This window comes from Urocitellus parryii, chromosome 14 (assembly GCF_045843805.1).
Source record: "Urocitellus parryii isolate mUroPar1 chromosome 14, mUroPar1.hap1, whole genome shotgun sequence".
Taxonomy (NCBI): domain Eukaryota; kingdom Metazoa; phylum Chordata; class Mammalia; order Rodentia; family Sciuridae; genus Urocitellus; species Urocitellus parryii.
The window spans coordinates 60,808,274-60,823,502 of record NC_135544.1 but is presented as its reverse complement, the minus strand read 5'-3'; the positions used below and the strand labels follow the sequence as shown (position 1 = coordinate 60,823,502).

Sequence of the window (15,229 nt, the reverse complement as noted above, 5' to 3'; positions counted from 1 at the left end):
TTCCTACAGCAGGGGGGATGGGGACAGACTGTTAGAGAAGTCCCAGCGGCTGACATAGCGTTTACTGAGAGAGGTCGTACACATACAAACATGCCTCAGTGAGTTCCAGCTCGAGGTGTATCTGTAAAGCTCTAAGACAATGGACACCAATTACAAAAGCAAATAAAAACGTATGAAGAAGAGGGGGAAGTGGAGGTTCTGGGGACTGGAATGGAACAAGTCATGTTTCCTGCATGTATGACATTGCCAGAATGAACCCCACTAGTATGTACAGCTATAGTGCACTGATAAAAACATTCAAAATGAGGAAGCATAAAAAGATGTCTTAGAAAAATATTATAGACTTGATTATTCAAGTTCTGAATTTGAAAAATCTAGCATGGGAAGATATGTTTACTATCGTATGATGACTTAAGTATCATATATAATGTGTTGATAAACTGGTCATAACAACCTAGAACATAAAACATGGTGGAAAACTGTGGTCATTTATGAAGAAGGCAGCGCTGCCTCATAAAGCCAGGGGCAGGTGGGGTCAGTCGGCACCGACTCCTACAATAGATCTGCTGCTTCAGGCAGTGTGACCTAAGTAGAATCAGCTACCTCTTTGGAACTCAGTTTCTTTTCCTGTAAATCATTGTAACAATAGCGTAAATCTTATGTTATTTTGGTGGAATTAAATGCATTATAAATATTAGATAGATAGTACCAAATGCATAATGATATTCAAACTCGTAACTTACTAGTAACACCAACAGCAGTCATGTTCTCTTACATGGGGGGGATACCGTTTGTGTGACCCAGGGAGTCACATGGGAGCTCACAGTCTGCAGTGGATATGGAGCACCGGATGCTGGACTTGGCCTTGAGAACCAGAGGAAACCAGCCAGGGTGGAGTTCCTCGCTCCCTGTGCTGAGGACAGAGTGGCTGACTGCGCTCCAGCAGGCACAGCGGGCTCCACCAGGAGCCCTACTGCGTTCCAGGGTGGTTGAACTGATTTCACTCCCACCAACAGCAATGGAGGGAACCTTTCCCCCACGACCTTGCTTGCCAACACTTCTTATTATTTGTATTCTTGAAAATTGTCAATCTGACTAGAGTGAGAAGAAATCTCAACATAGTTTTGATTTGCATTTCCCTAATTGCTAGATATGTTGATCATTTTTTTGTATGTTTGTTGAATATTTGTAGTTCTTCTCTTAAGAATTGTTTGTTTGTTCCATTGCCCATTTATTGATTGGGTTATTTTCGTTTTTGGTGTTACGTGTTTTTTGAGTTCTTTGTGTATCCTGGATATTAACGCCCTACATGAGGAGCAGGTGGTGAAGATTTTCTCTCATTTTGTCCCCTCTCTTCACACTCTTAATTGTTTCCTTTACTGTGCAAAATCTTTTTAATTTGATACCTCCTACTTCTTGATTTTTTTAAATTTTATTTCTTGCACATTAAGAGTCTTTTTGAAGAAGTTAGTTCCTGTGCCAACAGGCTGGTATTGGGGCTTACATTTTATTCTAGCAGTTTCAGAATTTGGGGTATAATTCCTAGGTCTTTGGTCCACTTTGGGTTTACTTTTGTGCAGGGTGAGAGAGAGAGGTTTAGGTCTTCGATATGTGGATTTCCAGTTCTCCCAACACCATTTGTTAAAAAGGCTAACTTTTATCCAACATATATTTTTGGCACCTTGGTCTAGCATCAGGCACCTGTATTTACGTGGGTTTGTCTCTGTGTCTTTATTCCATGGGTACTCAAATCTATTTTTGTTCCAGTACCATGCTGTTTTTATCACTGTAGCTCTGTAGTATAACGGAGGTTCAGGATTGCCATGTCTCCTGCTTCCCTCTTCTCACATAGAATTGCTTCAGCTCTTCTGGCCTCTTTATTTTTCCAAGTGAATTTCAGCACTACTCTTTCTAGTTCTGTGAAGAATGCCATTGGTATTTTGATGGGGATTGTACTGAATATGCATAGCACCTTTGGTAGTAAGACCATTTTGACAATATTAATTCTTCCTGTCCCAGAACATGAGAGATCTTTCCATCTTCTAATGTCTTCTTCAATTACTTTCTTTAATGTTCTGTAGTTTTATTGTAGCTATCTTTCATCTCTTTTGTGAGATTGATTCCTATGGATCAGGTGTCTCACAAAAGCTCATGTGATGAGACAAGGCAAGGCAGTTTAGAGGTGAAATGATTGGGTTTTGAGCACCTTAACCTAACCAGAGCATGAATTCCCCCATAGGAATTACCTTGGTGGGAATTATAGGCAGGTAGGGAATGGCTGGAGGGGGTGGGTCCCTAGGGGCATGCCTTTTTGTCAGTGGAAAGAAAAGTGCACACATGCGTGTGTTCGTCCTCCTCCCTCCCTCCCCCTCCCCTTCCTGATGTGATGTCCCCAGCTATTTCCTCCACTACACCTTTCCTGCATGATACCCTTGTGCTCCAGGAAAGGAGCTGGCTGCCTGTGGACTGAGACCCTCTAAAACCTCTGAAACAAAACAAAACAACAACAACAAAAAACCTAATTGCTCTAGTCAGATCTTTTGGTCATAGTGGAGAAAAAGCTGACTAAAACAATTCCCAAGACTTTTTTTTTTTTTTAGGTTATTGTGAATGGGATAGTTTTTTAAACTTCTTTTTTCAGCAGATTCATTAATGAAATATGGTAATACAATTGATTGATAAGTGTTGATCTTATATCCTGCTACTCTGCTGAATTCATTTATCAGTTCTAGAAGCCGTCTGGTGGAGTTTTTTGGAGTCTTCTTAATATAGGATCTTGTCATCATCAAACAGAGATAATTTGAGATCTTATTTTCCTATTTATAGCCCTTTAATTTTCTTCTCTTCCCTGATTGCTCTGACTAAAGTTTCAAGGACTATGTTGAGTAGGACTAGTGAGAGTGGGCATGCTTATCTTGTTTTTATAGAAAATACTTTCAAGTTTTCTCCATTCATTGTGATGTTGGACTTGGGTTTGACATGTATAGCTTTTACAAGGGTGAGGCTAGTTCCTTCCATCCCTAGGTTTTCTATTGTTTCAAGGATTAATGGGTGTTAAACTTTGTCAGATGTTTTTCTGCATCTAATGAGATAATTATGAGATTCCTGACCTTAACTCTATTTAGTGGTGGATTATATTTATTTATTTGCATATGTTAAACCAAACTTTTATCCCTGGAATGAAACCCACCTGATCAAGGTGCACTATCATTTTAATGTTTTTTTGTGTAAAATTTGCCAACATTTTCTTAAAAATTTTTGCATCTACATTCATCAAGGATATTGTTCTGAAGTCTTTTTTAATGTGTCTTTGTCTGGTTTTGTTATTAATATGGCTTAGATGTAAGGTGTACTCCAAAAGCTCAGGTGTGAGACAATGCAAGAAGGTTTAGTGGTGAAATGATTGGGTTATGAGAGCCTTAACTCAATCACTGAATTAATCCTTTGTCAGGGATTAACTGAGTGGTAACTGTAGCTGGAGGCTGTGGCTGGAGGAGGCGGGTTCCTGGCAGTGTGCCTTTGAGGTTTAGATTTCCTCCTTGATGAATGGAGCTCTGCTCCTTGGTGTGAAGTCTTGAGCCACTTCCCTCCACCACACTTCCACCCTGATATTCTGCTCCACCTCAAGTCCCAAGGAATGGAGCTGGCTGTCTATGGATTGAGACTCTTGGACCCATAAATCCCCAAATAAAATTTTCTCCTAAAATTGTCTTGTGGGGTCTTTTTGTCACGACATTGAAGTAGCTCACTAAAACAAGCATCAGTGTGACATTGGCTTCATAGAATGAATTTGGCAGGGATCCCTACTTTTCTGTCTCATGGAATAATTTGAAGAATGTTGATATTAATTCTTCTTTAAAAGTCAGGTACAACTCAGTTGAGAATCTACCTGGTCTTGGGCTTTACTTTGCTGGAAAGCTTTTGATACCTGCTTCAATTTCATTACTTCTTATTGATATATTTAGGTTTCCATATCCTCATGGTTTAATTTGGATAGGTCATATGTCTCTAGAAACTTGTCAGTATTTTCAAAATTTTCTAGCTTATTGGACTATAAATTTTCAAAATAGTTTCTGATGATCCTCTAGATTTTAGTAATATCCATCTGATATTTCCTTTTTTGCCTTGAATTTTGTTAATTTGAATGTTTTCTCTAATTCTTTTGGTTAATTTGGCTAAAGGTTTATCAATCTTATTTATCCTTTCAAAATTCTAACTCTGTTTCTTTTATCTTTTGTATTTTTTAATCTAAATTTTATTAATTTTGGCTCTAATTTCAATTTATTTCTGTCTTCTATTGATTTGGGTATTGGTTTGTTCTTCTTTTTCTGGGGCCTTGAGATAAACTATTAGATTATTTATTTGTTTTCTTTCTATTCTTCTGATGTATGAACCAAGGGCTATAAATTTTCCTCTTAGAATTACCTGCATACTGTTGTAGATATTTTAATATGTGGTATCACTTGCCTCATTTACTTCTCAGAATTTTTAATTTTTCCTCTGATTTCTTCTACTATCCATTTATCATTCAAATGTTTATTTTTTAATTTTCAGATTTTAGAGTGGTTTCTTTTTTATCTTATTGATTTCTAGTTTCATTCCATTATAATCTGATAGAACTCAAGGTATTATTTCATTTTTTGGTATTTGTTATGATATGCTTTGTGAACAAAATAGAATCTATTTTAGAAAATGTTCCATGTGGTGCTCTGAAGAAAGTGAATTCAGTCATTGATGGATAAAATCTTCTTTAGATGTCTGTTAGGTCAATACTACTAATTATGTTTTTTTTTAATTCTGAAGAATTTTTACTTCATTTATGTTCAGATGATCTATCTAGTAGAAAGAATGGTGGGTAAACTCACCCAGAGTTATTGTATTGTGTTCTATTCGATTCTTAATATTGAGAAGGGTTTGTCTCCTGTGTGTAGATTTATCTTTTAGGGGACATAAACATTACAATCATTTAACTTATTGTTGTATGATTCCCTTAAGCAATATGTAGAACTTCTTTGTCTTCGGCTTACTTTTAGCTTGAAGTCCACTCTCTCTGCTATAAGAATAGCCACCCTTGCTTCCTTACAAGTACCATTTGTGTGTTATGTCTTTTCCTGTCCTTTCGCCTTCTGTCTGTGAATGTCTTTGCCTGTGAGGTGGTTTTCCTGCAAACAGCTATTGTTAGGTCTTGTCTTATAATCCAGTTTGCCAACCAAAGTCTTTTGATTGAAGAGTAAAAATACCAATTACATACAAACCAAGATTCAACAAGAAATTTTTCACCGAGGTATGGTTTACTATAGATAACTCCAATGTCAACTTTGCCTATTTTCTATAAGTATATTTCCTTAACTTGATTGATAGTTGTTACCTAATAGCCAACACTGTACCTTCATCCATTTTGAATGTATTTTTTCTAATAAAGCATTACTTGGATTCAAGCCCTCTATCTTTGTTTGCATAGCTGTATGTAGTCTCTTCTTGCTCCTCTTATCCCCATCTTCTTACATTGTCTTCTGTTACCTCAAATACCTATCATTCATCTATTTTTTTCTTTCTATTATGGTGTGGATTTTTCTTTGCTTTCTTTCTTTTTCTTGTCTTTTTTACCCAATTTTTCTTCTTCCCCTCTTTTAGTCTTCATTTAACATAATAGCAATTTTACTAAATTTAATAAATATTTTTAACCTATTCCAGAACTTCACCACACCTTTATACCTGGATTTAAAGAACTAGGGAGAATGATATCAAGAAACTTTGCATTTGCATTTTTTAGGTGAAATAGTATGAGGCTTGGCTCTGAAATGATTATAATAAATGGGGCTCAGTGGCATCTCTCAAAGTGGTGCTGATATTGGGATCATCAGAGGTCACACACTGAGTTAAAGTATCAATACCTGTATATCTGCCCAACCAGATTTCTTAAGATAAACAGTTCACAAAGTAGTCCTTTGCTTAAAAGAAGAAATGATGACTCAACTAGAAGATGGGTAAACATACAAACAACATGAAAAGGCAAGGGAGTAATCCACAAATAGCCCATAGTGCTTCAACATCTGACTCCATCAAATACACAGTGGAGGAAATGTCAGAGAAAAAATTTAGAAAGTTCATGATTAAAATGTTATATGAATGAAAAGAATATGTAAGGATTGAAATTAGAGATCAAATATATAAAATGAAAGGTCACTAAAGAGATCAAAATTCTAAAGAAGAACCAAACAGAAATCCTGGAAATGAAAGACTAATAAACCAAGTTAAAAATTCAATGGAAAGCATCATTAATAGATTAGACCATTTTGAAGATAGATTTACAGGCCTTAAAGAGAAAGCATATAATATTGAATGTACAATCAAACATTAGAAGAAGATGCTAAGATACCATGAACAGAATATTCAAGAAATCTGGGATAACATCAAGAGGCCACATTTAAGAATCATTGGAATAGATGAGGACGCTGAAATCAAGCTCAATGGATGCACAACCTTTTCAATGAAATAATGTCGGAAAATTGTCCAAACCTTAAGAATGAGGTGGGAATTCAAATACAAGAGGCATACAGGACTCTAAATATACAAAATCACAATAGATCCCCTCTAAGACATATGATCATGAAAATGACCAACATACAGAATAAGGAGAGAATTTCAAAGATGCAAGAGAAAAGCAGCTGGTCACATTTAGGGGCAAACCCATCCAGATTGCAACTGATTTCTCACAGCAGACCCTAAAACCAGGAGGGCTGGGAATAATAAATACCAAGCTCTGAATGAAAATAGATGCTAGCCAAGAATAACATGTCCAGCAAAATTAAGCTTTGGAACTGAAGATGAAATAGAAAAACTTCCATGATAAGCAGAAGCTAAAAGACTTTATATCCAGAAATCCCATACTACAAAACATGCTCAATTAAATATCTCATGAAGAAGAAATGGAAAATAAAATGAAAACCAGCGTACGGGTGAATTACACCAGAGTAACCAAGTCCAATTTAAATATTAGAAACACATCAAAATGGAATAAAATAAACAGCACTTCTCTATAATAACACTGAACATATACCTTGATAATCTCTAAAAATTGTGTGTTTAAAATACAACATGTTCTGAATTTTGTGACTCTTCTTCAAAATAAAAGACGATAAAATACAAGGAGAGTTGAACAATTTGGGGGATTATATAATTCAATCTACAAATGAAGCAATTGAATACAAGCAATTCTAAACTCTGCTGTTTTAAAGTACCCTCTGATGGACATTGTTGTGAATGTTCCCAGGAAAACAACGCAGGTGCTCTATTAAGTGAAGGAACATGGACAATTGCAGTTTATCAGGGTGGATCATTTTCACATTGTTTTTCTCTTAAGAATAAAATATACTGACAAGTTTGTAAATTCCCCTCATGATCTTGCTTCCCTCTGTTAGTCCCATAAAATACACAGACAATGGACTCAGACTCATCTTTAAAGATGTGGCCTTTGAGACATATGGCATTTAGGTGATTTGTCAGGTTATGTGACGGATTAAAAGGGATGATATTGTACATTTGGGACCAGGCTCTTTTGCTTACGCCAAAAAAGAAATAAGTGCAAGCCCCATACTCTTCGGAACTCACAGGATCACCCAAACAAGGAGGCTCAGGTGAGGAGGACAAGATTGAAGAACAGCAGGCCCTCTCCTCTGGCTGTGACCCAATGTCCCAACACCCGTCCCAGAGGCAGCGGGCAGAGGAGTGGAGGGCCGGCTCAGACCTGGCCCTGGCCCTGCTGGCGCTAGTCTGGACTGAGGGTGCCATGCTCTACCGCCACAGCTGCAGGCACCTGTCACCCTGCTCCTCACTGATGGCCGCTCTCTCTGGGCCACTCCCTCATCTGTTCAACTGCCATCTTCTTCTCGAGATCCTTTCTGTGAATTTCCTCCTTTCTGGAGTTTTTCTCCAGCGGGACTTTGAAAACAGAAAAATAGCCATCAACATTAATACGGTCAATTGCTTTTTTATCTTTGACTTTAAAAATCTCACTTTTCAGGAGAGAGGAAAGAAATGGCAGGTAATCAGCTTTTACTCTATTGAGTCAGAAAGAAAAAAATAAAAGTGTCAATAGAACATCTGTAACTGTAGTGAGGATCAGAAGTCTGTGCACCACCTCAGTCTTCTGTAACTGTGGTCCATAAATTTCATCAGATCATTGCTATAAACGGCATTTCCTGTTAGGTGTGTTGATGTGCTGACTTAGGACCCCAGGCTCTTCCTCTGCTGGGCAGCCCCTGCAGGAGGAGGAGGAGGCCCTGGGCTCTGCTGGCATGGGTGTGAGCATGCGCGGTTCACGCTGGGGACCGTGGAGCAGTGGGGAGGAGGGAGTGGCCTCCAGAATCGGGGGGCAGCAGTAGGAGCCGCTTGGGCTCCAGCTCTGCTCGTTTTCGTTGACTCAAGTAACTGACTGCACTGAGGCCCCAGCGCAATCCAGAGGGTGCCCAGGTCCACAGACACACTCGGCCCTCCCAGCGCACTGGCCTCCTTCTGAAAAACCAATCAACAAAAACCTGGTCTCAGAGATGGACATGGTCAGAGGGAAGGGAGAGGAGCTGGCAGGAGCCCAGGAGGCAGTGCAGAGGGAAGGGGAGGAGGCATCCCTCTCCCCAGGGCTCTCCTCCCTCCTTTCCCCTTCCCCTTTTAAAACAAGTCTCCCCCCGCCACTCTTCTGCACATGTCTAGATGTGTTTGGTACAAAACCTGGGACATCAAGATGCTTGTTTAAACTTGAGAACGACTCCAGGGACCAGGCTGCATGTGCTCGTCGCCTGCAGACTGGAAGGGTCTGGAAGGAGCACGGGGCCGCTTCATCTGCAGCGCTCAAGGGTGTATCCCGCACAGCTGCCCATCCACACACACGCACTTGCTAAACTTTAAGTCACTGAATGAACATGTGAATAAAGGAGTGAGCAACTTCTATTTTTATCTAAAATTTTTACGACATAGCAAATATAGAAAACTCTGCAATCAGCCTACCTAAATTGAGAGCAATCTGCCCAGACACGCTGTGAATGGTAATGATGTGCGGAATCTGCCATCCCTGTGGAACAGAGGTGTGGTGGCATGAGGTGAGCTGTGCCCTTCCTGCTTTACCTCCGCCGCAGCTCCTGGGAGATGCGACCTGGCGGCATCTTTGGCCTGGCATTGAATTCCCAGGCTCTCGGGTTTCCTTTCTTGCTCTGTGTCCCATTTTCAGGGGCGAGTAGGAAGGCTGTGGCTGTTAATGTCCTGAGGACAAAGCATGTGTGTGATCCCCAAGTCTCACCTGCTAATGGTTTTATTTTCTCTTTTCCAGTGAAAAAAGCAATTGAATTGAAGTCAAGAGGAGTCAAGATGCTACCCAGCAAGGACAGCAGCCATAAAAACTCTGTGTGTAAGTTCCCTTTCTTTCTCTATGAGGATGGGGGCATCAGTTAAAGGGGGCATGGAGGCGAGAATGGAGCTGGTAATAAGTAACTTGCAAATGCTTTCCCCACTCCATCTCCTCCAACTCTTCCACCTTCAGCATTGTTCTGGGAGACGGAATAGTACTTGGTCTTGTTGGGGAAGAATGACCAATGGTTCCCCTTCCTAAAGGCACCTCAGAAGTGTCCTCCCTACACCCCACGCACATGGCCACCCTCTGAGGCTGGTCTCCCAGAGTCTCCTGAGCTTCGCCCTGGCAGGGGTGCTGCTGCCCATCCTCTTCCAGCAACCCCACGCCCTGGACTGCTCTTTGGCAAATGGGAGTTGGGACTCATCCCTTTCCTACTGAGATGCTCTTGACCATCCACTGCCTGGAGAGTTGAAGAATTTGGGGGCAGTGCTTTTTCCTTCCAAAGAGCAAACCAGAGCTGAAGATGGCCTCCTGCCCGTCCAGGAGCACATGCCCATGCCAGCAGGCACGTGGTGGAGCCTCCTCCACCGTCCCCCTTGCCCAGCCGTCCTGGGGACCGCCTCTGTTGCTGCTGTGCATTTGCTCCTTTCTCGGGGTGCCACCATCTCCCATGGTGGCTGCAGACCCACCCTCTGTAGCCCTTTCTGTCTTCTCCAGGATGCTCTGTGGAGTGGGAGACAGAGTATTTATAATAACTATGAAAATCCCTTTTATGATTGAAAGCCCTGCAGAAATGATCTCAGTTCAATGTAAGTCACATATCAAATGAAGCCCTTCTATTAAATCAATACCAGGTCCTATATCAGGTCAACTGGCCATCAGAGTGATCTGTTGGCATGACATTTAGGGAGTTTATTTATGGGAATAACTCTTCTGTCCTTATCTGGACGTGCATTGGCAAATACATAAATCACACATGTGGTATTAGAAAGTGCTCCGTGCCGTCTCCAGACAGCACTGAAGTATTTTTGTCAGACATTAGCATTAATCAGTAAGTAAATGGCAAGCCATCTAAGACCAGCAATGGAATCAGTGGGAACATGTTACTTCTGTTTCTTAGAGGAAAGGATGAAAGTTCTGAACGAGAGAACCAAGGGGGCAGTAGCTGTGGAAGCTCCCATCTGATTCACGTCCAAGTTCACCCCTAATAACATTGAAATGGTATCCGTTTTGCGAGGGTGGTCATGCAGATGGACCAACGTACTTGTGACTGTTCTGATCTGTGAAGTGCTGGGCTCCCTGCAAATCCTACCCTTGAGGAGCCTCTCCACCCCGGTGTAGAGAGAAGACTGTCCGTGTAGGTCAACCCAGGTGGAAAGGCAGAGAAGGAATGCAGACACTTGGCCTCACTGTCCCGTGTCCCTCAGCTGACTGGGAGGGGCCCTGTCAAGATGTGTCCCTGCAGGGGTGAGCCTCAGTCAGACCTGAGGGGCCCCTCTGCCCTCAGCTCCTGTGAATTCCTTGGCATCTTCCGAAGGCTCTTACTCGTAGTGGCACAGCCTGCGTCGATTTCCCTGGCGGATCTCATGATCTGGTCACTTACCCACAGGAGGTGCAGTGTCTCTGCCTTCAGCGTGGGCCGTGTCCTTGGTCATGTCCTTCAGTGAGCCTCACTCTCTGGCCTTCACCCTCTGGAGTTGAGGTCTGAGCACACATACTTCTTGCACAAGTTGCAGGTTGGTTCCACCAGCTGCGGGTTTGGTGAGGACAGGGCCAGACATTGCTAAGAACGCCTCGCACAGGTCTCGGGCCACTTTGGGCTTCCGTCCCATCTCCCTCTGCTCTTCTCTCCTAGCATTTTTCATTCCCTTGGCATGACGTCTTTGGTCTGCGCATGTGGCCCTGTCCCTCTTAGGGGCCTCCTCAGAGCGAGGCCAGCCATGGCTCTCCCCCTGTGGAGTGTGAGTCTGTGCCTCAGGATGAGCCACCCAGGGCTCACCTGACGGACCCCTGGCATGGCTGGACCACAGATGACCAGCTCGGGAAGCAGAGCTGTGGATGGGACGGGCTGCTGGGGGCTCTCCTGGTGACATGGCGGTGTGGTTCTTCAGCCTTCTCCTGGGCACAGTGCCCTGCCCGCAGCCCTCACCACGAATGGCCAGGCCGATCCTCCTAACTTAGGACATAGCACACTCGGTGGGAGGATGGACAAGAACACCGGCTGACGCTCCTGAGCCCGAGGTCTCTCCCCTGTACAGCCGAAGACAGACGCCTTCCCAGGGTCAGGATGGACCTGGGTCCTCGGCTCAGGTGAGCCGGCAGCCTGAGTCGGGATGCAGCGTTGGTCACCACTGTTCACGTTAAGCAGCACAGGATGGCTATTCTGCTCATTAATGTAAAGCTGCATTTAAAGCTGGGGAAGTTTAGCAATAAGAGGCGATGTCCCATATGCTCCTGGGGACAATAACAACAGGACCTTATGGAATAAATGCCCCAGCATTCTCTTATGTTCCATGACTAGCAGTTTATGTATCTGCCCTTTGTTTCTGAGGGCTGTCAGTGTTTTCTACCTTGAAAACAATACCTGAGGCATAATAATATTCACTCCGAGTTTCCACACAGACCTCCTGTTAATGAAGGGCCATCCATCATACACTGTCTTTCATAACGGCACTCGGTGGTTCCATTGGCCTCTGGCTTTTCCCTGGCTCAGACATAATTATGTGGAAGGACAAATTTTAAAACCTGTAGCTGTTTTTAGAACCTGCTTCAAAGTGAAGTCTCCACTAGCTCATGCACTTAAGGACGTGATCGCACTGTGCAGTGTCTGGTTATCCTCTTAAGGTGGCTTCACGGGCTCGCCCACTTCTAAAGTGCACCTGGGTCCTGCTGCGTGTTTCCACCGATCACTGTTTCTTGTCTTAGTTTTCTTATATTTTGGAGTCACTGAAGAACAGGTAAAATACTAGTGGGCAGTACTCTCTTTTTACGGAAATTATAATGTGCTTCAAAAACTAGGGCTTCCCCTCTACCTGCCAGTGTTCCTGGCCCCCTGGCTGCCTGCATGCTCACGCTTAGCTCCTGACTTCCGGCCAGGGCAGCTTCCTCCCCTCTTCACGGACAGGGATCTGTAGAAGCTAAGAGGACGGGGAAAGAGCTGTGCACTCTCAACTGCTTACAGTGGGCACACTGCAGAAGACCCCGGTGGTGCTTACCCTTTGGAAAGCTGTGTGCACGGGGTCCACTTCCAGAGTGGATGGGCAGAGTGGGTTTACCGTCCTGGGCTTCACAGCCGGCCTCTGTCCTCTCCTGTTCGCCTGCCTGCCCAGGGATTTTTTAGCAGGGATCTCTGGCACTCTGATGGGTCTTGAAGAAAGGCTGCTGCTCCCCACGGTTCAGTGCCCAGGGCTCTCTCTAGCATACCGCAGGCCTGCCCTCTCCCAGGTGTGTCCAAAGCCAGCCACTGCCTCTACCCGTTTCACCACCAAACCTTACTTGCTGTTGCAGCGACCACCCCTCTGCAGACTGTCTGCACCCGGAAGCCAGAGGGGTCTGGGTAGACTGCCAGGGAGCCTCCTCATCCCGCTGCTGCAGACCTGAGGCTGCCTGACATGGCGAGAGCCTCCCCGCCTCCCACAGCCTCTCCTGTTGCCCTCCTCTGCCCACAGGCTGCTCCCCTGGGAGCCACACCCTGATTCCCTCAGAGGGCCTCTCAGAGCGTGCCCCCTTGGCCTCCTGTGCCCTGTGGGCCTCTCTGGGCATCTTCCCTGAATCTCACTGCCACCTGCCCAGGGCTTCCGCCTCCCGCTGTGCTCCATGTCCTGATCTCAGGGACCCTGTCTGGCCTGTGTCTTGGGGCATGGCACACACGCGGACCTCTCCACTGCCCTGTAAGTCCACCCTGTTCTGCCCTCTGCTGGCCGACAGGGTGCACAGCAGGTGTTGAGTAAGTGAATTTTTGGAGATGGGGTGCTGTCCTCCTATGGCGGTGGGGTGATGAGGATGCTCAGGTTGTGCTGGAGGGAAGGACGGTCTGTTGGGCCTCGGAGCCCTAGAAGTCCGTGTGGGAGGCATGTAGGTGTTTGTTCCTGAGGACTGCTTTCTTCAGAGAGCAGCATTTGTTGAAGGTTGAGTCAAACTGGAAATTCATTCTTTCAGATTTTCAGGGGGAAAACCAAACGTAGGAATCCACAGAGACCGGATGCCAAGCAGTCAGAGTTGCCAGGCCTCACGGGCACCCCTGAAGCCGGAGCACATGGGGGCACCTGCTAGACACGTGCTGAGCCCTGGGTTGCGGGTCTTGTGCCTGCTGTGGGCATCATGAGATTCTGTGAAGGACATGGTGATTGCACAGTTCACAGGGCAGTAGGTACAGTGGTGGAGTCACCGTGCCCTCCTCCTGGGAGGCACCCCAGGACCCAGGAAATGAACTGCTCTGTGTGGGTTTCCTCACCGGTGCTGACAGTCGGTCATACAGCTCATTGCCAGCCGCATCCTGTGCTCTTGTGGGTCAGAAGACATCCATAGGAAGCTCACTGTGGAGTCTGCCCGGCACTGAGTCAATACCGGGGCCTGCCTGTGCTTACGAAGGTCCCTTGCAGAACCCCAGGTGGCTGGCCACTCCTCAGTGCTTCCCCAGTGGTGCCCGTGGACAATGGGCCTGAGGGCTGGAGGATGCAGAAGGGGCTGGAGTGCAGCTGTTCACAGCCCCGATGACTGGCTAGATAGGGCTTCCATGTCCCGCTACAGGGGAGTGGGAGTCATTCCACATCCCCTGATCTTAGCTGTGTGGATTTTAGGCTCTGAGACTTCATTCGGGAAATCATTCCCCACTGACGTTTTCATCAGGCCATAATTTCCCAGGTAACCTGATGTATTGTTGTTCTGTTATTCCTCACATGAGCAATCTCCAATAATTAACACGATTTGCTTCGCCCATCTAAAACAAATCACATTTTGTTTCATAATGATATTGTTAAAGATCCTAGGCTTGTTATTACGTGGTCAGGGATGCCTCTAATCATCAGGGTTCCTTTTTAAAGGACATTACTGCTATCTTCATCCTGAGTGACTTATTCGAATGGTAGTAGATTAGCATGATTTGTCACCCTGCTTCAGAGAAAGACTTGCCTGCCATTGCTTGGGCCAGATTCCCAGCACTGAGTGCCCCAGAACCATTGTGTAGCAGATTTCCACAGCAAGGAAAATAATTGTTACACTACCCTCTAACAGTTGTACAAAAGTTCAATAAAACAAGAGGGATAATTATCCAATCTCCTTTGCTCTGCAAAATATAATAACAGGGAGCTTTGCAGTTGTTACAGACCCTTGTTTTCTTCACAAAGATCCATGCCCATGCAGTGCTGGTGTGCTAGATTGGGTCTGTTGCTTCATAAATCAGGAGGAGAATTATGCAGTTGCTAAAGAGGCTTCTGCCACTGCGGGAAGATCTTGCTGAGGAGAGAGCTGCTGTCAGGACACACTGGGGAGAGAGCAGCCTCCCTCTGAACTGAAGCAGAGCTGAGGGTCCATCCAGGGTCCAGCACGCCATTGACTAAATGATTCTAAAAACAAGCAGGAGAAAAGGATCTGTTAAGATACGTCAAACAAGATACAGCCCAATTGGTCCCAGATGGTTAGATTGACTTGCAACCCTGGTAGAAGTGTATTGCTCTTTAAATGTCTTCAGCGTGCAGTCCGGGACAGAGTTGACCAAGGGGAACAACTCGCTGTGCACTCTTTGGTTTCAAGTCATGGGCGGGGAAGAACCTAGGGATCGTGCAGACCTGGAAGAGCTTGGTGGATCTCGCATTTCCAGGACTTACTTGTTCGAAGCTTGATGTGCCATCTGAGTTTTCATTAGGTACTATAAAATAATGTAATCTA

General features: G+C 44.5%; 1 protein-coding gene across 1 annotated transcript in view; it reads left to right on the top strand.

Moving 5' to 3' along the window:
• Csmd1 (CUB and Sushi multiple domains 1) overlaps positions 1-15,229 on the top strand; it is a 1,139,207-nt gene that overhangs the window by 583,670 nt on the left and 540,308 nt on the right. The window contains exon 7 of the mRNA XM_077792480.1: positions 9,323-9,400. Coding sequence (XP_077648606.1) covers positions 9,323-9,400 — 78 coding nt within the window. The remainder of the gene's footprint in view (positions 1-9,322; positions 9,401-15,229) is intronic.